The sequence below is a fragment of the Triticum urartu genome, chromosome 5 (genome assembly GCF_003073215.2).
Source record: "Triticum urartu cultivar G1812 chromosome 5, Tu2.1, whole genome shotgun sequence".
Classification (NCBI taxonomy): Eukaryota; Viridiplantae; Streptophyta; class Magnoliopsida; order Poales; family Poaceae; genus Triticum; species Triticum urartu.
In genome coordinates this window covers 381,034,743-381,061,801 of record NC_053026.1, presented here as the reverse complement: position 1 = coordinate 381,061,801, position 27,059 = coordinate 381,034,743, and the positions used below count along the sequence as shown (strand labels likewise).

Here is a 27,059-nt window from a genome sequence, read left to right as displayed (position 1 = left end):
GTATTGTAGAAAAATTGTGGGTTGTGGGTAACGGTAGGAGAACCGGGTTTTGGGAAGATCTTTGGTTAGGAGATAATCCTTTGTGCATTAAATTCCCTAGATTGCATTTGCTTACTTTCAGTGCTAATTTCTCAGTACCAAAAGTTATCAAGAGTGAGTTTGGTACTGTTAGATCTAGAAGGAATTTGTGTGTGTGTGTGTGTGTGGGGGGGGGGGGGGGGGGGACCTGATATGTGGAACCAGCTGAGACAAATGTGTGATGGTATTACTTTGTCAGATGAACAAGATGTATATTACTGACTGTTAACCAAAAATGGTAAATTTAGTGTTAGATCCCTTTATGTTAGTTTCAAATATAGTACGAGAAGTATGGGGGTTAACTGTCCCTTGAAGGTTAAAGTTTCAATTTGGTTGGGGGGGGGGGGGGGGGGGAGGGGGGGGGGGGGGGGGGGGGGGACCTGATATGTGGAACCAGCTGAGACAAATGTGTGATGGTATTACTTTGTCAGATGAACAAGATGTATATTACTAGCTGTTAACCAAAAATGGTAAATTTAGTGTTAGATCCCTTTATGTTAGTTTCAAATATAGTCACGAGAAGTATGGGGGGTTAAACTGCCCTTGAAGGTTAAAGTTCTCATTTGGTTGGTCCTAAGGAAAAGTATTCCAACTAGAGATGTTCTGGCTAAAAGAAACTGGGAAGGTAGTGAAACTAAATGTAGTTTTTGTGATTATGCCGAAAGTATACGACATCTTTTCTTTGACTGTGTGATTGCTAAATATGTGTGTGTGTGTGTGTGGGGGGGGGGGGGGGGGGGGTAGTTCGTGTGGCTATAGGTTTGACTGAATTCCCCAAACTGTAGATCAATTTAGTGCTTGGATTGGTAGTTTTAAAGGCAAAGTAAAATAGAGGTTAGTGGGTTAGTGTTGGGTGTGATAACTGTGTTCTGGACACTCTGGAAAACTAGGAACATTGCTACTTTTGACCACATATACCCAGTGATCCTACTATGGTGGTGTATAAGTTGTCTCATTGGATTAAATTATGGTCTGGTTTACAGATAAAGGAAAACAATTGGAGGTACAGGGATCAAGATGGCCGCAAACTCACTCTTGGTAACTTTATGGTTTGCTATTATGGCCATGCTGCTCATTAAGATGGTTTGCTATCATAGATGGGTTGCTTATTTATCAGTCTTGTTTCAGTGTTTCTTTATTATATATTGTTCGTTTCCTCTTCATTCCTTCAGTTTTATGTTCCTTTATTTAGTAATTTTTCTTGCATCATTTTTCAGTATTTTAGTCAATAATTATTTAGTTCATCTCAATAGCCCCTTATAATTCTCTATTTAAATAATTATTTCAGTCTTTCCTGTTAGATTCATTCATGCCTTCACTTGATTTAGCTGATCAGTGTGTTTGGTATTTCAATAGTTCTGTATTTTCATTTCTTTAGTGTTCACTTTGTCTTTTTTTTTAGTATGCAGTTTATTATTTTGTAAGTCTTCATTTGTTTATAGTCATCAGTGTCCCAAAGGATCAGTACCTTTGGTATTTCATTTGGTCCTCTTTAGTTTTTTTATAACTTGTTAGTTATTTTGTCATTCTCTGTCCTTGTCCATCAGTTTAAAGTTGAGTCATTAAGAATAAAGTTAAGCTATCCATCAGTTTAGCTATAAGAATAAGTTTTTCTCTGCCATATGTGCAATCTCTTTTTAAGTCTATCAGTTTTCAGAGTTTAAGAAGCATCAGGAGAGCAAATCTTTCTTTTTCAAAAAATATTTTTATTTTCATTTCTTCTTCAGTTTCTGTATGACTTCAGTTTTCGTTTCTTTTTTCAGATATAAACTTATTATATTTAGCACGCAATCTCTTTTTAAGTCTACCAGTTTTGAGAGTTTAACAAGCATCAGGAGAGCCAATCTTCTTTTTTCGATTCTTTTTTTCATTTTCATTCTTCTTTAATTTCTGTATGACTTCAGTTTTTTTGGGTTCATTTTAATTCTTCTTACTTGCTCCTTTTTCTGCAGTTTGTGCTATGGCACTCAAGGGCCGAATTCAACGGCGCAACTGGGGACTGCGTGCCCTTTGAGGAATGTGAGGGTCGCAGATTTCTGCAGTTCGTTCATTCAGGCACATCAAGATCGCTGGCTAACAAGTTTACAATACTGCTAGGGGCATCATCCACCCAAAAGCAATCCTGGGACTCGTTTCTCACCCCGACCTGGGCAAGTTCATTCCCTACGGTGTTACGTACACGACTACTAAAAGAGAACTTGAAAGACTCGAAATTTGAAACACATAAGCTCCAAGCTTCCTTCACCAGTACGCCGATCGTCGCCATATCAAACCCCTTGCTGTTCAGCGCTTACACAAGATTGGTAGCATCAGGCTCTCGAAAACAATTTGGTTTGCACCAAGTCTGATAGCCCCATCGATAGCAGCAAGGCACGCCACTGCTTCAGGATGAAGTAAATCTATCAGGTGCACAGACGCTCCCGCGCCAGCAGCAGCAAAATCATCTCTGAGCAGGGGCAGAGCCAGGGGGGGACGAGCAGGGGCCTGCCCCCCCCCCCCCCCCCCCCCAACGATCAACAATTTTAGTAGAAGCAACTAGTAATTCGGCCCCCCCTATACTCGAATCCTGGCTCCGCCACTTTCTCTGAGGACTAGAAACTGGCTCCCCTATGTTGGCTTTCTTCCTGACATCCCACCACTCCCACATCATGCCAAGAGCCCTCAGCTGGGAGGCACTGTCAGCTTTCCACAATTCACCAAGCATCTCATGGGCGGAGTTATGCTGCAACAAGACTTCCCAAAGATCACCTAACGCCAGCCTGCTCCAACGTTCTTTTACCTTCTTACATTTAAGGAGAATGCGCCGTCTTCATTCAACCGATGACACACCGGGCAGGCTGTCTCCAATTCCACACTCAACCTCTGAATCTTCATCCTGTTTGCCAAACTGTTGTGAGCAAGGCGCCACACAAACATTTTGAACTTATTGGGACCCCAAAACTTCCAAATTTGCTTCCAGTTGAAATTTCCAGTGCTGCTCCCTTTTGTTTCTGCGGGGGTAGCCATTGATCCTATATACAGGGTAAAAGTTACTTCCCAGTCTTGATCGCTGGAATATTTTGCTTGTGTTTTGTGGGAAAAGTGTGATATCTTGAATGAGGGCAAAATTGGATTTCCTGGACAAAACGATGGAACTGATGTAAATTTCAGAGTAGTGATGTTGAAATCAGTAGATGAGAACAGCCTTGTTTCACATGGTGTTGTTTGGTTTAGGCCAGGATTTCTGCTCTTATTTGGACCAGCACATGCAGAAGCAAGTGTCATTTTGTAATGGGAGTAAGTTGTCTGCCACTCTCGTCTCCATTGGGGACTGATGGATTCTATTTTCTTCCTCATCAACTTGGATGAAGCTTTTTTTTTTAAAAAAAAGAGGAGGGTCACACCCGGCCTCTGCATCAGAGTGATGCATGCAGCCATACCATTCTTCCTCATCAACTTGGGTGAAGCTGACCATACCATTCTTGAAAAAGGAAGCTGCAGCATTCTTTGTGGACTTAACTCTTTAAGAGATTCTGGTAAATCTGTAGATGAATTCTGGTACTAGGTTCTAGTTTGGAGCATTACCTTTTGTCAGCTTAAAGTAACCTTACCACTTCATGGCCATCAAACTAACTTTTAATCTCAAGAATCAGTGTTGACGGAAGTACACGGTCTTCTCGCAGCCTGTCCAGATGGACAAAATGAGATGCTACTAAGAGCGCGGTGATGATAAACTTGTCCCGAGCATTCAGAGAGGGAGTCATGATCTACATCTACATGATGGCCCTGGAAGATCAAATACAGTAGGCTACCAAGGATGGGGAACACAGTATGATTCGTTTTGGTGCTCTTTTGGTAAGTGAACATATCTTAGTTTTAGGACTGGAATAGAACTGTCTAATATTCTAATTGTCTCTTTTGGGTGTGCAGGGATAGGCCCATTCCTTGGTTATTCAATCTATCTTGAAAAATAAAGATAGCAGCAGTTTCCACATCGTAGTCCCAAAAGTCTCTCAAGTTCATCTTCTACCCGCGAAGAAAATCCTCAAACTTACCGCCCGAGTAACCGTCGTCAGGATTGATCAGTTGCAAAGACCGGAACTTCAGCAATAACACACGCCACCATGGACTACATGAACCATAGTAGAAACATGTCGCAAGAGGCGGGACAAAACGCATGCTTGAACAATGTCAGGCAGGGCCTGTGAACAAGCTGTTGAAGATCTGCCGCAGAATCACCAACAGGAAGAAAGAACACGCATTTGAGCTTTGACGAAGAGAGGAGGCACTAATATACTACATTGACGCTCGCCCAGATCCAACACTATGCTTGATTATTCTGTTCGCCGCCATCGGCACCATGGCATCGCCCAATATATCCAGCTGCCCCATGGGACCATGCCATCAGCCTACCGCCGGTATCGATGCAAACACTGTCGGGGCTTATGACATTGCCACGATGTCAACGCCACCTCAACATCGTTATTGGGAGTCATGAACAAAGAGCTACACAACAAGAGAGTACACACCTGATGAAGAGGGCAGTCCCACGCCTAGATGACGTCCTGAGCAGGTCGAGAACGATGGTCTTGCTGGAGAATAGAGAAACCCTAGCCGCCTTTGTGCGGGGAGAAGAGAAATAATGAATTGGATTTTCCCCTTAGCACCATAAAGAACCAAGATATTCTGGTGATGGATTCTAATGGCATAAGTTTGATCATCTTTTGTCAGAAATGTCACAGTTGAAATAGTTTTGTTAGGGCTAGTCCAGAGCGTTTAGCTGAAGCTGTGGCCACTGGAAATGAGTAGTCTTGCTTGCCCCATCTACCACATGCCAAATGTGATTTACTTCTATAAAAAAAATGTGATTTACTTCTTCATGACCATAAAACTGACATTTCATCTCAGCGTGCTAAAGAATTTATGCAGGCTTCTCACAACCAGTTCAGATGAACAAATGAGATACTACTATGGCTCGCTGAGCGTGCGCTGATAAATGGTGTACTGACCATCCATGCTGCCCTGGAAGATCAAAGCAGTATTTTACCAAGGATGGGGATTCGTTTGGGTGCTGTTATGAGACTGTCAAGTAAATACTTTTTGTTTCAAAACTGACAATAGAACTGGGATTGTCCAATTTAAGTGTCGGATTCAGAACTGGGAATCTATCTATTTGGAAAGAAAGGCAGCACAGCAAGAATGCTTAAAAGGGCAGCCCAGTGCACTTAGCTCCTGCTTGCGCAGTGTCTGGAATAATGCTTAAAAGGACAGCAACAATGCTTGATTATGTAAAATTTGTGACAGAGAAAAGCTACAGCCAGAACTCATGTACCCAGTACAGGTTCGGTTCTGAACATAAAGCTAACAGCAGAATGAGCTAATGCAGCTCTTTAAAAAGCAGTACTAATTCAACCCTAGGGTAGCAAGAAAAAAACATCACAAGCCATCGACAATTGCAAGGTGACCGGGAGAGTAAGACCAAGGAGCACTGCGCTGACAGGACTGCATTCCGCCGAAATATGAACATTACCATCATCAGTCACCAATACCTTAGTAAAGCCTGAGGCGGCACTTCGACGAACCGCAGAAGCATTTCTTCTCCTTCACCTTGCCATTCTTGCGCACATTACCTATGTTATAATTATAATCGTAAGTAAGCTCTTGTAGCGGACGGATATTCTTTTCGGCGAAAAGCATAACATGCGGCATCCTCTTATCATCATGGTCCCAGAGAACATCCTGTGCATGCATGTTTGGAGTGCAGCTATGGTTGATGAATCTTCCAACATTACCACACTTTGCAGCATCTATTGTATAGCCCAAGCCCTCCGCTGTCATCTCGGATTTAGAAGATTGTGAATCTTTTTCTTCATCGTCATCATCGTCATCGTCATCGTCATCGTCACGACCAATATCAAAAAGGTACTCATCATTTTCTGTCCTCTCAGCTTCTGTCTCTTGCAATACCTCACCTACATACTCACATACGAAACTACCTGAAGGGATAAAACTGAGGGATCTTACACCCCAACCTGTCTTCCCAGTCTTGAATATTTCCAGTGGAACTTTGGGGCCGTGCTGGCTCACCCTATTGTGGCATGTTGGTGGGCACCTGCATGCAGTTTTGACAATTTGGTTAGCTCACCATTTCAGTTTAACCTAAATTGTCTAATGTGAACAAATAACTTTTTGTCAAAACCAACTTCCAGGTAAGCAGGCTTCGGCTGTACGAGACAGTTTCCCACATTTCACTGCCATCTGGACTTACCAATCTAAACTTACCATGCCAGAACTAGTATAACATTGGGCTGGCAATAAGAACATGTTGTCAAACATTAAAAATAAAATATTAATGGGTTATTCTTGCCTAGCTAGGTTATGCTATTGTGTTTTGTAAGTTACTGAACACCCTACCTGCATGATGGGCCACACTCATATATGAGAGGCTTTGTATAAACAATTGCGCTATTCAAATTGAATGGGATCTCCCCTCCATTTTTCACAGCACAAGCACATTCACTAGAGTCCGAGCAACCATTAGTGCAGTCACAGCCTATTGAAGGTGCTTTTGCATATGAGGGCGGATATATGACTTTGGTGATGTACTTAAATGGCGTTGGCAGCACGCCATCAATTGTGTTGATCACACATATGGGAATGCTCTCTTTTCCTTGAGATATGTCAGACAAACAAAGGCCTTCACGAACGGTAAGAGAGTTATTATTCCTACAAGTGAGAGACTGAGAAACACCAACAATAGACCTCTTCCCTTCTGTCCACAGGCATTTGTCAGGAGCCATCAATGCTAATACAGTCATCTTGTTGGTAACAAGGCCGACATTATCATTTTCTTTAATTTGATCAGTCTGAAGATGATCCCCACACTTAGACTCCTTTGTGAACTTATTCCCAGAGTCCTTGTCGATGCCATCGCGCTTATGAGCAAACATGCCTTTCTTCACGTTTTTAATATTTGAGGAGCGCGCCACTCCTCTCCGAGTTCTTGAAATTTGGTTTCTCGTCTTGTCATCTTCAAAGACCCGCCTATCATCTAACAATGTCACATTCACCTTGACATTATCTGGTTTCTTGCCCTTTGTCTTCACATTAACAAGAGCTCTCACATGGTTCCTCGGAGTACCTTCTTGCAAGCTTCCTTCACATTTGGTTTTTACATCAACAACCCCCGCTACAAGTGGTACATCCTTTGGATCGCTCAATCGACTTCTCTCATCAATCTTATGAACACTCACCTCGTCGGAAGGAGGACATCGAGAGATGTTGACGCATGATTTATTATTTCTTTCATGCGCAAGTAGTGCCAAAGGTTTCTCATCATCTTTTGAGGAGGAATCTTCTCCGCCCTCTCTTGCCTTGCGCCTAGCCGGTGTAGAAGGGGTAACTTTGGAGTGCAATTCTTTCCTTGGAGTAGCAACCTTTTTCTTCACATTTTTCCTAGGACCAAGCGATTTAGGAACACTGGCAATAGATTTCTTTCGTTGCGTCCAAGGGCATCTGTCTGGAGCCATCAATGCTTGTATAATTACCCTATTAGTATTAAGGCCCACACCATCCTTATCTTCAATTTGATCGGTCGCAACATGCTCTCCACACTTGGATGCCGAGCGTATCACGTCAATCACCCCTGCATCATCTACCAATGTCACATTGATCTTGACAATCTCTGCACTCTTGCCCTTTCTCTTCACATTAAGTGGGCCTCTCGGATGAGTCCTCGGAGTGCCATCATGCACACGTCCTTCGCGTCTGCTTCTAATCTCAGTGTTCCCCACTACTAGTGGTGCGCGCTTCCTTTCACGTAATAGTCTTCTACCATTCATCTGCTCTGAGAAACTATGTCTTGGTGAGTCGTCTGTAACATCATTTAGCGGATTATCATGGCCGCGTTGGCCTCTTGCAAAACCATCTTGAACAATAACGTTGACGACTTGAGATTCTTGGATCTTCTCATTGTGTGCCTCGGTAGCTCCTCCAACCTCTTCTATTTTGCCTTCCATATCCACATTAGAATCATCTTGCCTCAAAATCGGAGAAGCACCATGACCTGAAATTGTAATCGTGAGCAAGGCATCCACTATATAGGCACACCCACAAGCGAAAAATGATTGGCATGTCTTCATACCAACATAATTTCGTGGGCGGTCTGCAAAATCATCTGGAGCGACACAATTGATGACTTGAGATTCTTGCGTATGATTGTGTGCCCCGGTGGCACCTCCGACCTCTTTTCTTTTGCCTTCCGTTTCGTGATTAGAATCATCTCGCCTCAAAACCGGAGAAGCACCATGACCTGAAATTGTAATCGTGAGCAAGGCATCCACTACATAGGCACACCCACAAGCGAAAAATGATTAGCATGTCTTCATACCAACATAATTTCGTGGACGGTCTACAAAATCATCTGGAGTGACACAATTGACTGGAGTGACACAATTGACGACTTGAGATTCTTGCATATGATTGTGTGCCTCGGTGGCACCTCCGACCTCTTCTCTTTTGCCTTCCGTTTCGTGATTAGAATCATCCCGCCTCAAAATCGGAGAAGCACCATGACCTGAAATTGTAATCGTGAGCAAGGCATCCACTACACAGGCACACCCACAAGCGAAAAATGATTAGCATGTCTTCATACCAACATAATTTCGCGTACGGTCTGCAAAATCATCTGGAGTGATACAATTGACGACTTGAGATTCTTGCATATGATTGTGTGCCTCGGTGGCACCTCCGACCTCTTCTCTTTTGCCTTCTGTTTCATTATTAGAATTATCTCGCCTCAAAATCGGAGAAGCGCCATGACCTGAAAGTGTAATCGTGAGCAAGGCATACACTACAAAGGCACACCAGCTAGCAAAAAATGATTGGCGTGTCTTCATACCAACATAATTTTGCGGACGGTCTGCAAAATCATCTGGAGCAACATAATTGACGACTTGAGATTCTTGCATATGATTGTGTGCCTCGGTGGCACCTCCGACCTCTTCTCTTTTGCTTTCTGTTTCGTGATTAGAATCATCTCGCTTCAACATCGGAGAAACACCACAACCTGAAATTGGAATTGTGAGCAAGGCATTCACTGCTAAGGCACACCGACTAGTGAAAATGATTGGTGCGTCTGCATACCAGCACCTCCTTACCTCTGACGCCGATGCCGGTAGCAGCAACACTCCCACAGCCAGGCGGAAATCTGCGCTTGGCTGAGACCGCTCTCCTCTTGGGAGGCGGATTCATGACAGATGCCGACCACCTCTTCTTTCTGCTCTCGTCCTCCTCCCTCTCCAATTCACCGTCGTCCACTCTGCTTCCCACAACACTGTCATCTCCATTGCCAATAACAACATCCTCATCCCTGACCAATTGCCCCTCCACATTCAACGAATCGGCCATACGACCGCCATCTTCCATGGAACCATTAGCAGGAGCAACGGCACATTTCCGTGGGGCAGCGAACGCCAGCGGCATCACATCTAGCGCCCTGATCTCTGCCTGGCTATCCGAGGGACGTGCATCCCCGTCGCCGGGCGGCTGCGGCTGAGGGGGTTCGCGCGGGAGCCCGCCGTTGCACGCCGCAGAGGAAACGCCCGCGTGGCCGGCCGCCTCGTCCGCCGTGCCCTGGACGCCCCTCTCGCCGTCGCCGTTCTCGGGGACGCGGCCGCAGCTCGGCGGCCAGGAGCGCCGGGCGGAGACACCCCCGCGAGGCGGCAGCACCTCCACCCCCGCCGTCGGGGCGCAGACCCTGCGTACAAATCCAGATCGACACCTCGTCAGCCAATCTATAGAAAGGGGACGAACCAAACCATGGATAGATATCGGCGTTCGCGACACGCGCGTACACGCACGCTACGGGCCGGGTGATTTCGCCGGACGGGCACTCACATTCCGCAGACGGGCGGCGGCAGGCGGCGGAGGTGGCGGCGTCTGGCGACTGGAGGCGAGGTAGAGGGTGGAGACTGGAGCGGTCTCCTCCCCCTATGTTTGGGAAGGAGATGCGCATGGGTTGTTTCGTAGTACAGTAGTACTATTACTCCCGCGATATTGTTGCTCCGTCGCCGTGACGATAGCTGATTTCTTTCGTTATGACGCATGATTTGGTCGGTACTGTAGAGAAAGATCGGTCTGACCGAATCAGGTCGTACGGGCTCTAGAATCTTCCGAAATGAGAAGGTTGACTATGGGTGGCTTGGATTATCTGTGGTTTACTTAGACTGGCCACAATGGGTGATAACATAGACTAGTAACATGCACATGTTACTAGTATATGTTACTACCTCTATAGTGGGGAGTAACATATATGTGGTAACATGCAACACTTTATTTATTAGGCTATAGACTCATTTTGCCTTGTGGATGTTACTTATACTACTGTAACTAACTATATTAAAATGTGTGATGTTACTCATACTACTAGTAACTAACTATATTATCACTTTCCTCCATTTTTTTCATTTATTGCTTGCCACATCATTTATTTTATCTAGATATGTGTGATGTTACTACCTATGTTACTCCCACTGTGGGTAATTTTACAAAAAAAAAGGTTCACCTGTAACCTGTTGCCGGATCGGCCAACTGCATATAAAAATGCCGACCTTCACAATATCATTTAAGAGGACAAAGAATCAATTTGTGACTACGTTGCACGGTGATTCAAGAAGAACACTCTGTCCAACATCTTCGATGAAATGGCCATCGAAGCATTCATGAGCAGAGCACAACGCCCCTTATTCAGAGACAAGCTCGGCGAGAAGACAGGGAAAGACAAGCTTACATCAGTGGCGGCCCTGATGAATGTCGCCAACGACTTCGCCACAGGAAAAGAAGCAGTCGGGGCAGGCCAACAACCAATGCCAGGCCTCAAGATAACGGAGGTCCTCGGTGATCTTCAACGACTTTCTCTTTCCGCGATTGGGCGCAGAGGTCCTCGATGATGTGTCGATTCCTATCCAAGGACCCTCCTTCGCCACGAAGCAGCTCCTGATGGGCACGCGCCTCAGTAAGCTTAGCAGTAGCGACATCACGAGCGCGGTTCATTTCCTTTCGAACCGCATCGAGATGCCCTTTCATCTCAAGCAAGTGTTCTTCAGCTGTTTCCGGACACAACCAACACATTCAAACAGAGATGGATGCTCGACAAAGCTCAAAATATTGCAGAACAGGAGGGACTCACAAACACGGCACGCAAGAGATTGCTCCCGCTGGGAGACCCGGATGTGCTCCGTTTCCACTAATAGGAGAAGCTCGCCGACCCGAGGGGCGAGGCTGGATCTTTGGGCAAGGTGAACCTAAGGTACAACAGAAATAACAATCAAAACCTCAAGCACGTTATGACATAATATACCCGAGGCTCGGAGGCTACTAAGGGGGACGCAATATGCTTACCTTGGTACCGGCCTCCCCCAAGGTATCCCGCGGGACCTGGGCCTGGACACCACTCTCGCTAAGAGAAACTCGTAAGCGAGCTAGGGCAGAAGGGCTCCTTGACCATCTGTTGTGCGAAGACGCGGGAGCCGGAGGCGGTGCATAGCCAACTACCATATCGGCACCAGGACCAAGCCCGTGAAACAATGTCGTGACCTCAAGCGAGGCCCCAGTCCCTGGCGGAGGCTTGGTGCGGCTCCTAGCCACAGGGAAACTTGAGCCCGCCAGGTCTTCAGTGGCCGAATCATCACAAGACCACTCCCTCAGAGGAAGCAAAATCGCTGGTGCTGGAGGCGGACGACGGCATGCGAACTTCTTTGGAGCACGCACCGACCTATGAAAAACAAGAAGTATAAGGACATCGCATGACGAGAGCTCCGCAAAGAACCACGAGCAAAAAACATGATACATATGTTGTCCCTTATTGGCTTTGACTTTGGCATCTAGCAAGGAATCACTCGGGACACGGAGGCATGTGCCTGGACCGGCTCCTCTGAAAGGCTCGATGCTATCATCTCACTTGGGGGCTCCTGCGCGTCCAGCGAGGGCTCCGGAGGGCCAGGCACGCTTGTGCCCATGATTCGAGGATCGAACCTCCCCATGGATGGATCCTTAGAGGCGTCCACAGGCAGTTTTGCAGCTTTCACCAAAGGGAGGTCAGCTAGCGGCGTCCCCGACCTCTTCCCGGATCCTCCCACGACAAAAGGGGTTCCAGTCACCATGGTACCAAAGCTCTGGTCTGTTATGCATGCATGGTTGGCAAGATACATCGTTGTTGCATAACCGTGAGGCTTTGGGGGATTCAAAATAAAGTCCCGAAAGTCCTACAAACAAAGACGCCCCTAGGGGTTAGGACTTAGGATCGCTCTCCGCAACAAGTTAAAAACAGAAATCAGGCCATCATAACTTACTAGAGGGCGCAGGTTCGCCTAGCTGTAGGGTTCTATACCGACCCCCATATGGATCTCACCGAGAGGAAGGATGGTCACCAGGTGCATACGGAGCTCAAATTTACTCTCTGTGATCTCCCGTCAAAGCAGGCGGTTGGGTTCGTCCACTCCCTTGTACTCAAACATGGGGGACTCTCTCCATCCTAAGGTATGGACGTTTTGCTCCACCTAAGTCTTCAGAAGCTGCAGGCTGCAGAGCCCTTTTCCCCGCAGCCGGAAAACCACATCTATCTCGAGGCCAGTTTCTAGGGAGAAATATGTCTTGGAGCCCCACTTCGGTCTTTACCAACAAGGCACATTGGCGAACTTGGGCAGCCCAGTGTCATGGTAATCACAGGGAATGTCTAGGGGGGAACCATCTCCATTCCCACAACGTTGACTCTGCGGTGGTCGCAAACTCAAAATAATTGGAATCTGGGTGAGGATGAATGATGGCCCTATCGCAAGAGGGGACGTTACCCTCCTTCAGGCGAGGAACCACCTCAAAGAAATATTGGAAGAGGTCAAAATGCGGGAGAATCCTAAGGAAGGACCCGTAGAGGGTTGTGATGCATGACAAATGAAGCACGCCACTCAGAGTCGGGTGGTGCAACTGCAACCAATAGTGGGTCAGGACCCTCCCCGGTGAAGGAACTCAGCGGGAGGCTCAACCCGCGGTAAGTGAATACCACGTGCACCACCATATTAAAGAGCAATGGCCGAGGGACCTTGTACTTGTGAGGAGGCGCCAGCCAGGCAATGGAGGTGTGCTTCGACAGGCAGCCAACTTCCACCAACTGCTCCAAATTAGTTGTAGCGACCAGATAGCTCTTCCAATCACTTACCCACTATGGGTGATTGGTCAAGGGTGGTGGAGGCGGTGAAGGCGGACTCACCGAGCGCTCTTGGTGTTCGTCGGACGACATCGAAGAAAAAGCCATCTCGCTCCCTCTCGCTTGATACTCTGTATCTAGCGGCGACGGGTGAGAAACTTTGTGGTCAAAGAACGGGCGGTCGAGGCAGCGCCGCCCGCTCCAGATTTGTAGCAAAGAAACTATTGATTCTAGTCGATGATGTAACGACGCATGTTGTGCCAGTGGTGGGCCGAATCATGGTGGCAATTAGCTTCTTAATAAAGAACTTGGGCCTAAGCAGGCCCATACACGCCCTCACTTGATCGATTACGGCGGGAGAACACGGGTTGTGCGCGCCAAGGTTAAAGAGGCAGGGTGGTTCAAGACAAGGAGGTATCAAGAAACAAAGGAGGCCACAAACCTACAAGATGAAGAGCCCGACGAAGGTCTAGGGTCACGATGCTTGCGACCTTGATACGACCATTTTGCATCATGTTTTCCTACTGTTTTTTATGATGTTTTGATCAATATAATACTTTGTGGTGTAATTCTAATGTCTTTTCTCTCTTAATTTGCAAGATTTATATGAAGAGGGAGATTGCCGACAACTGGAATCCTGGACCTAAAAAAGCTATGTTAGAGATACCTATGCTGCACAACTCCAAAGAAGCTGAAATTTCGAAGGATTATTTTGGAATATATATAAAATATTGGAGAAAAGAAATACCAGAGGAGGCCACCCAGGTGCCCACGAGGCACCAGGGCGCGCCCACTAATACGTCCATTTTGCATCATGTTTCCTACTATTATTTATAGTGTTTTATGCCAATATAACACTTTGTGGAGTAATTCGAATGCCTTTTCTCTCATTTTATGCAAGGTTTACACAAAGAGGGAGATTGTCGGCAGCCGGAATTCTGGACCTGAAAAAGCTATGTTAGAGATACCTATTTTTGCACATCTCCAAATGAGCTGAAATTGTACAGAGAATTATTTTGGAATATATAAACAATATTGGAGAAAATAAATACCAGAGGGGGCCACCCAGGTACCCACGAGGCACCAGGGCGCACCTGCACCCCCCCGCCCTAGCGTGCCCTGGTGGGTCGTGGCCCCCCTGGCTTGCTTATGGTGCCCATCTTCTCATATATAAGGTCATTTACCATAGAAAAAATAAGGAGAGGACTTTCTGGATGGAGCGCCGCCGTCTCGAGGCAGAACTTGGGCAGGAACACTTTTGCTCTCCGCCGAGCGATTTCGCCGGGATACTTCCCTCTGGGAGGGGGAAATCGAAGCTATCGTCATCACTCTCATCGTGGGAGGGCCAATCTTCAACATCTTCAACAACACCATCTCATCTCAAAACCCTAGTTCATCTCTTTTGTTCAATCTTTGTATCAAACCACATATTGGTACCCGTGGGTGACTAGTAGTGTTGATTACATCTTGTAGTTGATGCTAGCCAGTTTATTTGGTGGAAGATTATATGTTCAGATATTATGATATTCAATACCCCTCTCGTCTTGAGCATGAATATGTTGTGTGAGTAGTTACTTTTGTTCTTAAGGACATGGGAGAAGTCTTGTCATAAGTAATCATGTGAATTTGATATTCGTTTGATATTTTGATGATATGTATGTCCTGATTCCCTTTGTGGTGTTATGTGAACGTCGACTACATGACACTTCACCATCTTTGGGCCTAAGGGAATTCTTCTGGAGTAGTTATTAGATGATGGGTTGCTAGAGTGACAGAAGCTTAAACCCTAGTTTATGCGCTATTCCGTAAGGGGCTGATTTGGATCCATAAGTTTAATGCGATGGTTAGATTTTATCTTAATTCTTCTTTCGTAGTTGCGGATGCTTACGAGAGGGGTTAATCATAAGTGGGAGGCTTGTTCAAGTAATAATAGGACCCAAGCACCGGTCCACCCACATATCAAATTATCAAAGTAGCGAACGCGAATCAAACCAACATGATGAAAGTGACTAGATGAAATTCCCGTGTGTCCTCAAGAATGCTTTGCTTGCTATAAGAGATTTTTTTGGCCTGTCCTTTGCTACAAAAAGGATTGGGCTACCTTTCTGCACCTATTGTTACTATTGATACTTATTACTTGTTACAAATTGTCTTGCTATCAAACTACCAATTATCGACAATTTCATTGCTTGAAGAAATTACCTTGCTGAAAACCGCTTGTCATTTCCTTCTGCTCCTTGTTGGGTTCGACACTCTTACTTATCGAAAGGAGTGCGATTGATCCCCTATACTTGCGGGTCATCAAGAATCTTTTTTGGCACCATTTCCATGGAGTGAAGCGCTCTTGGTAAGGAAAAATTTATATAATGTGCTGAAATTTGCTGTTACTTGTTACTATGGAAAACAATCCTTTGAAGGTTTTGTTCGGTGTATCTTCACCTCCATCGGAAGCAGAAAGAGTTGATCCTCACTATTGGGAAATGTTGCATGGAAAACAAAAAAAATCTACACACACACAAGATCTATCAATGGACATGCATAGCAACGAGAGGGGAGAGTGTGTCTACGTACCCTCGTAGACCATAAGGGGAAGCATTTATTAACGCAATTGATGTAGTCAAACTTCTTCGCAATCCAACCGATCGAGTACCAAACATACGACACCTCCTCGTTCAGCACACGTTCATCTCGGTCACGTCCTCGCCTTCTTGATCCAGCAAGACGGCGAAGTAGTGGATGAGTTCCGGCAACACGATGGCATGGTGACGGTAGTGGTGATGTTATCTTTACAGGGCTTTGCCAAAGCACTACGAAAATCTGACCGAGGGACAAAACTGTGGAGGGGGGGCATCGCCGGCTAAGAGATTGCCGGGGTTATGTGTGGCGCCCCCCTCCCACATATATATATGTGGGGGAGAGGGGAGCAGCCAGGAGACGCCCCAAGTAGACATGACCGAGACACCTCTCCGATCAATAACCAATAGCGGAACCTGGATGCCCATATTGGCTCCTACATATTTTATGAAGATCTTTATCGGTCGAACCTTATGACAACACACGTAATTCCTTTTGTCTATCGGTATGTTACTTGATCGAGATTCGATCGTCTGTATCCTCATACCTAGTTCAATCTCGTTACCGACAAGTCTCTTTACTCGTTCCGTAATACATCATCTTGCAACTAACTCCTTAGTCACTTTGCTTGCAAGGCTTCTTATGATGTGTATTACCGACAGGGCCCAGAGATACCTCTCTAATTCACAGAGTGACAAATCCTTATCTCGATCTATGCCAAGCCAACAAAAACCTTCGGAGATACCTGTAGAGCATCTTTATGATCACCCAATTACGTTGTGACGTTTGATAGCACACAAGGTATTCCTCCGGTATCCGGGAGTTGCATAATCTCATAGTCAAAGGAATATGCATTTGGCATTAAGAAAGCAATAACAATAAACTGAACGATCAAATGCTAAGCTAACGGATGGGTCTTGTCCATCACATCATTCTCCTAATGATGTGATCCCGTTATCAAGTGACAACACATGTCTATGGTTAGGAAACCTTAAACATCTTTCATCAACGAGCTAGTCAAGTAGAGGCTCACTAGGGACACATTATTTGTTTATGTATTCACACATGTATTTAAGTTTCCGATCAATACAATTCTAGCATGAATAATAAACCTTTATCATGAATAAGGAAATATAAAATAACAACTTTATTTTTCCCTCTAGGGCATATTTCCTCCAGTCTTCCACTTGCACTAGAGTCAATAATCTTATCGTGGTGGGCACACGACAGATGCCAAAGGGTAGCTAAAGAGAGGAGGAGGATCGAGGGCACCGGTGGGCTCCAGAGCCGAGGTCAGCATGAGCGAGCGAGGGACGCAAGACATACCCAGGTTCGGGGCTCTCCGGAGAGATAACACCCCTAGTCCTGCCGAGTTTGGTTTATATGTATCAGTATAGAGTTGCTCCTAGAGCTATTCGGAGGAAGAAGGAAGACTGGCCAAGGCTTAGGCTGCTCCTGCTCCTGGTGTGTGTGTGTGTGGGGGGGGGTGTGCTACTGATCTGATCGCCCGTATGCATGAGGGCTCCTGGGGGTTTTATAGGTCAACCAACAAGGGTACAATGGTAATGTTACAAGGCCGCGGGGCTGGGTTGTTAGTGTCCGGGAAGCCGATGGTGGGACCCGCCAGGTACCAGGGATCGCCGGGTTCTCCGGGCGTAGGCCCTACTCGTCGAGGGGCACTGTGCTTCATCTTGTAGATCATCACGGAATGGCCGGGTCGAGTCGGCTACATTGGTACACCACCAGGTCGCCATCCGCTAGAGTCAGCGGTGACGATGGATGCACTATAGCCACGCTAGCCATGGTCAGTGGGGCCGGTGGGGCATAGTTGCCATGCCCTTGCTGGTCAGAGGAATTGGTGGGGCACTGTTGCCACGCTCATCCCCTTGGTGGAGACTTTTCCCATCGTACCTTGGATGGGACAGGAGCTGACCCGTGGCCGGGTTGAGGAACACGCCACGGGAGAGCTGGCTTGCTGGAGAAGTCTTGCTTTGCTAGGCTCGGCTGGCCTGCGCCAGCTGGCAGGGCCGGGTCGCCGTCTTGGTTGGGTTGAAGTAGTTTGGCCGAGTCGAGGGACTTTGCCGGGTTGAGGGGCGATGCTGGCCCCAATGTTTTTGAAAAGGATCTGGATTCCGTTGCCTGCCTGGGGTTCATCCCCCTGACAGTAGTCCCCGAAGCTGTGAAGCTCCGTCGGCTTCGAGTAGGAGGGCCTTCATAGTTTCCCCCCTGAGGAGGCGGTTGTTGATGAAACTTGCGACCGCCAGGTCCGGCAACACCCATTGTGTGCCGGCTTCCAGAAACCGGATCACGACATCCCGGCCCAGGCGGGAAACTGAGGAGTCCGCCGAATCTTGAGATAACCTCTTGGGCTCGGCGCGGGCGCCACGTGGTGCACGAGAGCCGAAGGGTCCTGACAGGCCACGCGTGTGACGGGACGGGGCAATGGGCTGGGGACCACCACTATGCGCCCTCGGCCCACGCGCGCGGATTTATTGTGGCGTCAGCGGGCCGGTTGCCATTCTCGAGGCAATTATTGCGCGTGGTACGTGCAAAGTTATTGAGGGGAAGTGGGAGGGGCGGGCGCAAACGATCCCACTTCCCCACATTCTCGCCGTGGCTTATAAATTGGGAGGAGGGGCGGCGGAAATCACTCTTGATCGCACTCCCCTGCTTCTTCCTTCTCCTTCTTGCTCTTGCGACCGCCGCGCGCCGCGACGCTCCGCCGCTCCTTGAGCAAAACTCTGCCGCCAATCTTCCCTTGTCTTTCTTTCTTCGCCCTGCACCGTCGATGGCGCTTCCGTCGGGCTCGTGGATGGGTTCCACCATCACTGCGGAGGACGTCACATATCTGCGCAACACCAGGAGCCTGCGGAGGGAGGCGGGAGTGGTCGTGCGTCTGCCGGAGGGCGAGCAGGAGCCGCGGCCGGAGGGGACCGAGCGCGTGGTCTTATACACGTGTTTCAAGTGCGGGTTCAACATTCCCGCGGCAACTTCTTCCGCACCTGGATTTCTTCGGGCTCCAACCACACTACCTTGGCACAAACGCCATTCTTCAGCTCTCCGGCTTAGTCACCCTGTGCGAGGGGTACCTGGGGGTCGAGCCCAGGATCGAGCTCTAGGCGCGCTTCTTCTCCTTGAAGCAGCAGGGCCCGAAGGCCGGTGAGATGTCCTTTTGCAGGGCCACCATCATCACAACGTGGACGCGCGGGAGGTGCCCCAAGATGCCGCTGGAGGATTCTGCCAAGAAGTGGCAGAACTCCTTCTTCTACGTCCGCAACCTTGGCGCGAACCATATTAATCTGCCGCCCTTTGTCGACGCGACGCCGCAGGGGAAGCAGAACTGGAACTACTTCCCCAAGAACACGTCGTAGGAGGTGCTCAATTTGTGCCAGCGGGTGGCAGAGATGAAGGAGCGGGAGGGGCTCACCGGCACGGATCTCGTTGCCGCCTTCATCATGCGCCGGGTGCTGCCGCTGCAGCACCATTCCCATCATTGGCCTGATGACCAGCCTTCATGATCCCAACAGGATATCGCCCCTGTGCCTGGGGACAGACTAGATCGCCCGCCGGGTCAATGACATCTCCAAGGCCGGGCTGAAGGGGGACTGGGGGTTCGGGAAGCCTGCCTACAGCCACACGAACCCGGCGCCAGCGGTGAGTCCTTGGTCCTTGTACTTTGCCGCCGCCCATCTTCTTGTTCGTCCCGACACGACGAGGGAGGTGTTACTGAATGCCATCCGGCATCCGTATGACCGGGTGCCGACTTAGGTGGAGCGGGTCGGCTCGGAGAAGGCAGCCCAGGACGAGGACCCGGAGGAGGTCAACGCTGACGCCGGCGCGGTGCGCCACGTAGGTAAGATTCTGTGCTTTCTGTTTCTTGGGACGCCATCTGTGAAGCGGTGTGGGGATGTTGATGCAAGCTGGCGACATAGCGGCGCCGAGAGCAGGCGGTGACACGGCCGGAGCCGGGTCGTCTCGTGGATCACCGACGGCCAGCCGGCCGCATGGGAAGGGTGACGTGGAAGCCGGCCATGAAGCGCGCAGCGGACCCGGCCGCCGGCTCCAAGCCGCCCACCCAAGAAGAGGTGTCGCACTCCATAGGCGGCGCCGGCAAGACCGACCGCCCCGCTGGTGACCGGGTGAGTTTTCTTCTGTTGACTTCAGGTGAGCCGCCGGACGGCTTCTCTTGGTTCTTGTTTGTTTACCCTGTCGTGCTTCAGGTCGCCGATATCGCTGGCGCTGGCGACGACGGAGGCCGTGTCCAGTGGTGGCGTCGTGTTCTCGAAGACCTAGTCTAGCGCTATCGACCGGGACGAGGAGATGGCCGACCCGGACCTGGGCCTGGACCCGACAGATGCTGAGGGCCGGGCTTGGAGAGACCAGAACTGGGCCGTGGAGGAGATGGAGGCGGCATCGACCCAAGCTTGGGCTAGGGCCGCGGCTGCGAGGGGGCGGGCCGCAGAGGAGCTGGCGTGGACCGAGATGCTGGAGGGCATGGAGCCGACGACGACAGTTTTTATGCCATCATCGCCGGAGGGGGAGCGCGGCCCTGACGACCGTGCGGAGGTGGAGGAGCTCGACCGGGAGGTCGTGGTGATTGGGGACGACACCCCACCACAGGCCGACACGGTTGAGCGGGCGGAGGCCGTGGAAGGAGGCGGCGAGGCGGCACGGGCGACGTCGGACTGGGTGCCTCAAGCGTCGATGATGTCGCTTGAAGCTACGTCGGTATTTCCCCAAAGAGGAAGGGATGATGCAGCACAACGGCGGTAGGTATTTCCCTCGGATATGAAACCAAGGTTATCAAACCAGTAGGAGAACCAAGCAACACAACGTAAACATCCCCTGCACACAGATAACAAATCCTCGCAACCCGATGTGTTAAAGGGGTTGTCAATCCCTTTCGGGTAACGGTGCCAGAAATTGGTGCATGATGGGAGAAAGTTGTAATAGATTGAATAAATAGATCGCAAATAAAATAAAGTGTAGCAAAGTATTTTTGGGTTTTTGGATTAATAGATCTAAAAATAAAAGCAAATAAAAATAGATGGCAAAGGCAAATATATGAGAAGGAAGACCCGGGGGCCGTAGGTTTCACTAGTGGCCTCTCTCGAGAAAAATAGCAAATGATGGGTAAACAAATTACTGTTGGGCAATTGATAGAACTTCAAATAATTATGATGATATCAAAGTAATGATCATTATATAGGCATCACGTCCAAGATTAGTAGACCGACTCCTGCCTGCTTCTACTACTATTACTCCACACATCGACCGCTATCCAGCATGCATCTAGTGTATTAAGTTCATGGAGAAACAGAGTAATGCAATAAGAACGATGACATGATGTAGACAAGATCTATCTATTTAGAGATAGACCCCATCATTTTATCCTTAGTAGCAACGATACATATGTGTCGTTTCCCTTTCTGTCACTGGGATCAAGCACTGTAAGATCGAACCCACTACAAAGCACCTCTTCACATTGCAAGATAAATAGATCAAGTTGGCCAAACAAAACCCAAAATCGTAGAATAAATACGAGGCTATAAGCAATCATGCATATAAGAGATCAAAGAAACTCAAATAACTTTCATGGATATAAAAAGATATAACTGATCATAAACTCGAAGTTCATCAGATCCCAACAAACACACCGCAAAGAGATTTACGTCATATGGATCTCCAAGCGACCATTGTATTGAGAATCAAGAGAGAGAGATGAAGCCATCTAGCTACTAACTACAGACACGAAGGTCTACAAAGAACTGCTCACGCATCATCGGAGAGGCACCAATGGAGGTGGTGAACCCTATCCGAGATGGTGTCTAGATTGAATCTGGTGGTTCTGGACTCTGCGGTGGCTAGATGAATATTTCCTCGATGCCTCTAGGGTTCTGGAAATATTGGGGTATTTATAGAGCAAAGAGGCGGTCCGGGGGGCACCCGAGGTGGGTACAACCCACGAGGGCACGCCCGGGCCTCCTCGCGCGCCCTGGTGGGTTGTGCCCCCCTCAGAGCACCCCCAGGCACAGCCAGGGCCCGTTGTGCTCTTTCTGGCCCATAAAAATTCTTCGTAAAGTTTCGAGGCATTTGGACTCCGTCTGATATTGATTTTCTGCGATGTAAAAACATGGAAACAACAACAACTGGCACTTGGCACTATGTCGATAGGTTAGTACCAAAAATGGTATGAAATGACTATAAATGATTTTAAAACATCCAAGATTGATAATATAACAGCATGGAACAATCAAAAATTATAGATGCGTTGGAGACGTATCAGCATCCCCAAGCTTAACTCCTACTCGTCCTCGAGTAGGTAAGTGATAAAAATAGAATTTTTGATGTGGAATGCTGCCTATCATGTCATATCATATTGTTTTCTTTATAGCATGGGCATTTGGACTTTTAGTTGTTCAAAGCAATAGTCTAGTTTTGACATGATAATTTAGACACTCAAGCATATCAACAAGCAACCATGTCTTTCAAAATATCAATGCTAAAATAAGTTATCCCTAGCCCATGATGCTCAAACATTGATCCATTCATGAAACACACTTGAATATTAGCTACACCCAATACTTAAGTACGATCATATTGCCTCCTAGTTGGTGCTTTTGTAAGAGAAGATGGAGAGTCAAAATAAAAATTACATAAAGTAAAAGAAAGGCCCTTCGCAGAGGGAAGTAGGGATTTGTAGAGGTGCCAGAGCTCAAAGCGAAAAACTTAGAGAGAAAAACAATTTGGGAGGTGTATTCATCCCACCAACGAAAACGACTTAGAGTTCCCAAGACTTTCCATGCATAGATATACCATAGGGGGTTCCCAAACAGAAAATAAAGTTTATTCCTTTTTCCACCATACTTTCATTTTCCATGGGTAGCCGTATCCACAGTTTCCCTCCATACCAACACTTTCCAAGGAATTTATTATTTGACAACATAAAGTAAATTCATTTTTCATTTCGGGACTAGGCATCCCTAATACCTTTGCCTTACTCTTGTGCAATGACAAAGTGAATAAACACTCATCTTGAGAATAACACATCTAGCATGGAAAATATTAGCCACCCCTCACTGCTCCGCGAGCGAAACAAACACACAAAAGAGAAGTTTATTTTGAAAATTAGAGATGGCACATGCAAATTTGCTTAGAACGGCAAAAGAATACCACATATAGGTAGATATAGTGGGCTCATGTGGCAAAACTGGTTTAAGGATTTTGGATGCACAAGTAGAGATCATACTTAGTTCAAAATGAAGGCTAGCAAAAGATTGAGAAGCGACCAACCAAGAAACAGTAATCTCATAAGCAAGCATTAAGCATAATAACATCGAATAATGCACCACAAGTAGGATGTAATTTCATTGCACAACTATTGACTATCATGCTTGCATAGGGAATCACAAACCTTAACGCAAAATTTATTACTAATGCACAATTACTCATCAAAATGACTCACATATCACATCGTCATATCTCAAAACTATTACAAGGAATCAAGTTTATTTTGTCCAATGATCTTCATGAAAGTTTTTATTATATCCTTCTTGGATATCTATCACTATGGGACTAATTTTCATGTGTTGCTTTTGATAAGCTCAAACAAATTTAAGTGAAGATCATGAGCATAATATTTATTTCTCTCAAATTAATTTAAGTGAAGCAAGAGAGAATTTCTTCAAAAATACTAAAGCACACCGTGCTCAAAAAGATATAAGTGAAGCACTAGAGCAATCTATAGAAAAGATCTTTGTTGACGGGATGTGAATGCTGCTTACCTAGCCTCCCTGGCAACTATTTGAGGAATATATTTTATTTAAAAACCTTCAGATCTAATTACTTTATTAAAAAAATAATGAAAACAAAACAAAATTACATTCCAAGGATAGCACAACTTAGGTGAAGAAGCAAAAACTTACGCTCAACCGATACCAACCGATAATTGTTGATGAAGAAAGGTGGGATGCCTACCGGGGCATCCCCAAGATTAGATGCTTGAGACTTCTTGAAATATTATCTTGGGATGCCTTGGGAATCCCCAATCTTGAGATTTTGTGTCTCCTTAATTCTTCTCATATCACGGTTTTCCTAAATCTCAAAAGCTTCATCCACACAAAACTCAACAAGATATCGTGAGATAAGTTAGTATAAACCAATGCAAAAAACTTATGATTCTCTATGGTAGCAAATCACTAAAATTATTATTAAACATTTCACACTAAATGCCTCTGCATATTTAATACTCCTATCCTCAAATAGAATCATTAAACAAGCAAACATATGCAAACAATGCAAACATAACAGCAATCTGCCAAAACAGTACAGTCTGTAAAGAATGCAAGAGTATCAATACTTCCCTAACTCCAAAAGTTATGAAAATTTTCCACACTATAGAAAATTTATCATAGCTCATTTTTCAAAAAGTTTCAACATTTACCACATTCTGAATTTTCTAGGGAATTTTTGCAATAGTGGTAAACTTTCTGTTTTCAAACAGCGACATGTATACTTGCAAAATAAGCATGGCAAAGGCTATCATTGCCACTTTTATTGAAATAAAAGATGCAAAACATTATTATAAATAACAGCAAGAAAATCCTAACAAAATAAAATGACTCTCCAAGTAAAACTCATATCATGTGACGAATGAAAACATAGCTCCAAGTGAGTTTATCGATTATGTTGGAGACGAAAGAGGGGATGCCTTCCGGGGCATCCCCAAGCTTAGTTGCTTGGATCTTCCTTAGATATTAACTTGGGGTGCCTTGGGCATCCCCAAGCTTAGGGTCTTGTCACTCCTTATTCTCCTCATATTGACATCTCACCCAAAACTTGAAAACTTCAACCACACAAAACTTAACGGAACTTCGTGAGATAGGTTAGTATGATAAAGAGCAAACCATTTCACTTTGGTACTGTCAAAGACAAGATGCATTATTGTTCTCACACAATGCCTACTGTAGCATATCATTTCCACAATTTATATTGAGCAATATAAGCCATGGAAATTAGAAAACAAGCAAACTATGCATTGAAAACAGAATCTGTCAAAAATAGAACAGTCTGCGGTAATCTGTACTCCAACCATACTTTTGGTACTCCAAAAATTCTGAAAAAATAGAAAAACCTGGATAATTTGTCTATTAATATTCTGCAAAAATAATCAGCATTTTATCACGCTTATGCTAAAAATGAGAATTGTTTTCCTGAGCGCAAAAGTTTCTGTTTTTCAGCAAGATCAAATCAACTATCACCGTAAGCCATCCCAAAGGCCTTACTTGGCACTTTATTGAAACAAAAGCAATAAAACATGATAACTACAGTAGCCTAATCATGTGAACACAGAAAAACAGTAGGTAAAAGTGTTGGGTTGTCTCCCAACAAGCGCTTTTCTTTGATGCCTTTTAGCTAGGCATGATGATTTCAATGATGCTCGCATAAAAGATAAGAATTCAAACATAAAGAGAGCATCATGAATCATAAATTCCTCTCTCATAATAATTTTCAGTAGCATCATGAGTAGATTCATCAATATAACTATCACACAAAGCATCCCTTTCATGATCCATAAGCATAGAAATTTTATTACTTTTCACATAAGCAAAATTATTCTCTTGAATAGTAGTGGGAGCAAACTCAACAAAATAACTATCATGAGAGTGAAAATTAAAATCATGATGACAAGTTTCATGGTTATCATTATTCTTTATAGCATACAAGTCATCACCATAATCATCATAGATAGGAACTTTGTTATCATACTCAATTGAAACCTCTTCCAAAATAGTGGATTCATCACTAAATAAAGTCATGTCCTCTCCAAATCCACTTTCATCAATATAATCATCATAAATAGGAGGCATGCAATCATTATAACAAATTTGCACATCAAATCTTGGGGGACTAAAAATATCAACTTCATCAAACATAGCATCCCTAAGCTTGTGGCTTTGCATATCATTAGCATCATGGATATTCAAAGAATTCATACCAACAACATTGCATTCATGCTCATCTTTCAAAGATTTTATGCCAAACATTTTATTAACTTATTCTTCTAACACCTGAGCACAATTTTCCTTTCCATCATTTTCATGAATGACATTATAAAGATGAATAATATGATGAAACCTCAATTCCATTTTATTGTAGCTTTCTTTTACGAACCAAACTAGTGATAAAACAAGAAACTAAAAGATTCAACTACAAGATCTAAAGATATACCTTCAAGAACTCACCTCCCCGACAACAGCGCCAAGAAAGAGCTTGATGTCTACTACGCAACTTTATTCTTGTAGACTCGCGTTGGGCCTCCAAGCGCAGAGTTTTGTAGGACAGTAGCAATTTTCCCTCAAGTGGATGACCTAAGGTTTATCAATCAATGGGAGGTGTAGGATGAAGATGGTCTCTCTCAAACGACCCTGCAACCAAATACAAGAAATCTCTTGTGTCCCCAACATACCCAATACAATGGCAAATTGTATAGGTGCACTAGTTCGGCGAAGAGATGGTGATAAAAGTGTAATATTGATGGTAGAAATATATTTTTATAATCTGAATAAAAAAGCAGCAAGGTAGCAAATAGTAAATGGGCACAAAAAACGGTATTGCAATGCTTAAAAACAAGGCCTAGGGTTCGTACTTTCACTAGTGCAATCTCTCAACAATGCTAATATAATTGGATCATATAGCCACCCCTCAAAGAGCGATGAAGAATCACTCCAAACTTCCTATCTAGCAGAGAACATAAGAAGAAATCGTTGATAACCCACAAGTATAGGGGATCGCAACAGCTTTCGAGGGTAGAGTATTCAACCCAAATTTATTGATTCGACACAAGGGGAGCCAAAGAATATTCTCAAGTATTAGCAGCTGAGTTATCAATTCAACCACACCTGGAAACTTAGTATCTGCAGCAAAGTGTTTAGTAGCGAAGTAATATGATAGTGGTGGTAGCGGCAACAAAAGTAAAGACAGCAAAAGTAATGTTTTTGGTATTTTGTAGTGATTGTAACAGTAGCAGCGGGAAAGTAAATAAGCGAGAACCAGTATATGGAGAACTCGTAGGCACTGGATCAGTGATGGATAATTATGCCGGATGCGGTTCATCATGTAACAATCATAACATAGGGTGACACAGAACTAGCTCCAATTCATCAATGTAATGTAGGCATGTATTCCGTATATAGTCATACGTGCTTATGGAAAAGAACTTGCATGA

The 27,059-nt window shown here is 45.7% G+C and overlaps 1 protein-coding gene across 1 annotated transcript; it reads right to left on the bottom strand.

The window, feature by feature from the left end:
• Window positions 1-5,310: 5,310 nt before the first annotated feature.
• On the bottom strand, window positions 5,311-10,128 carry LOC125509165. Its single transcript, XM_048674070.1, has 8 exons — window positions 9,955-10,128; window positions 9,216-9,814; window positions 8,957-9,124; window positions 8,711-8,878; window positions 8,447-8,632; window positions 8,201-8,368; window positions 6,472-8,122; window positions 5,311-6,169 (listed from the first exon to the last, which is right to left on the bottom strand). Coding segments are annotated over exons 1-8 (3,504 nt in total). The 5' UTR covers window positions 9,957-10,128; the 3' UTR covers window positions 5,311-5,607.
• Window positions 10,129-27,059: the final 16,931 nt, after the last annotated feature.

Bases quoted from the DNA above. Each gene is read 5' to 3' on its own strand.
- LOC125509165 (XM_048674070.1), bottom strand. The intron at 9,125-9,215 runs GTAAGGAGGTGC...TTCCAATTTCAG, and splicing joins TACCGGCATCGGCGTCAGAG to GTTGTGGTGTTTCTCCGATG. The intron at 6,170-6,471 runs GTAGGGTGTTCA...AACTGCATGCAG, and splicing joins GAGTGTGGCCCATCATGCAG to GTGCCCACCAACATGCCACA.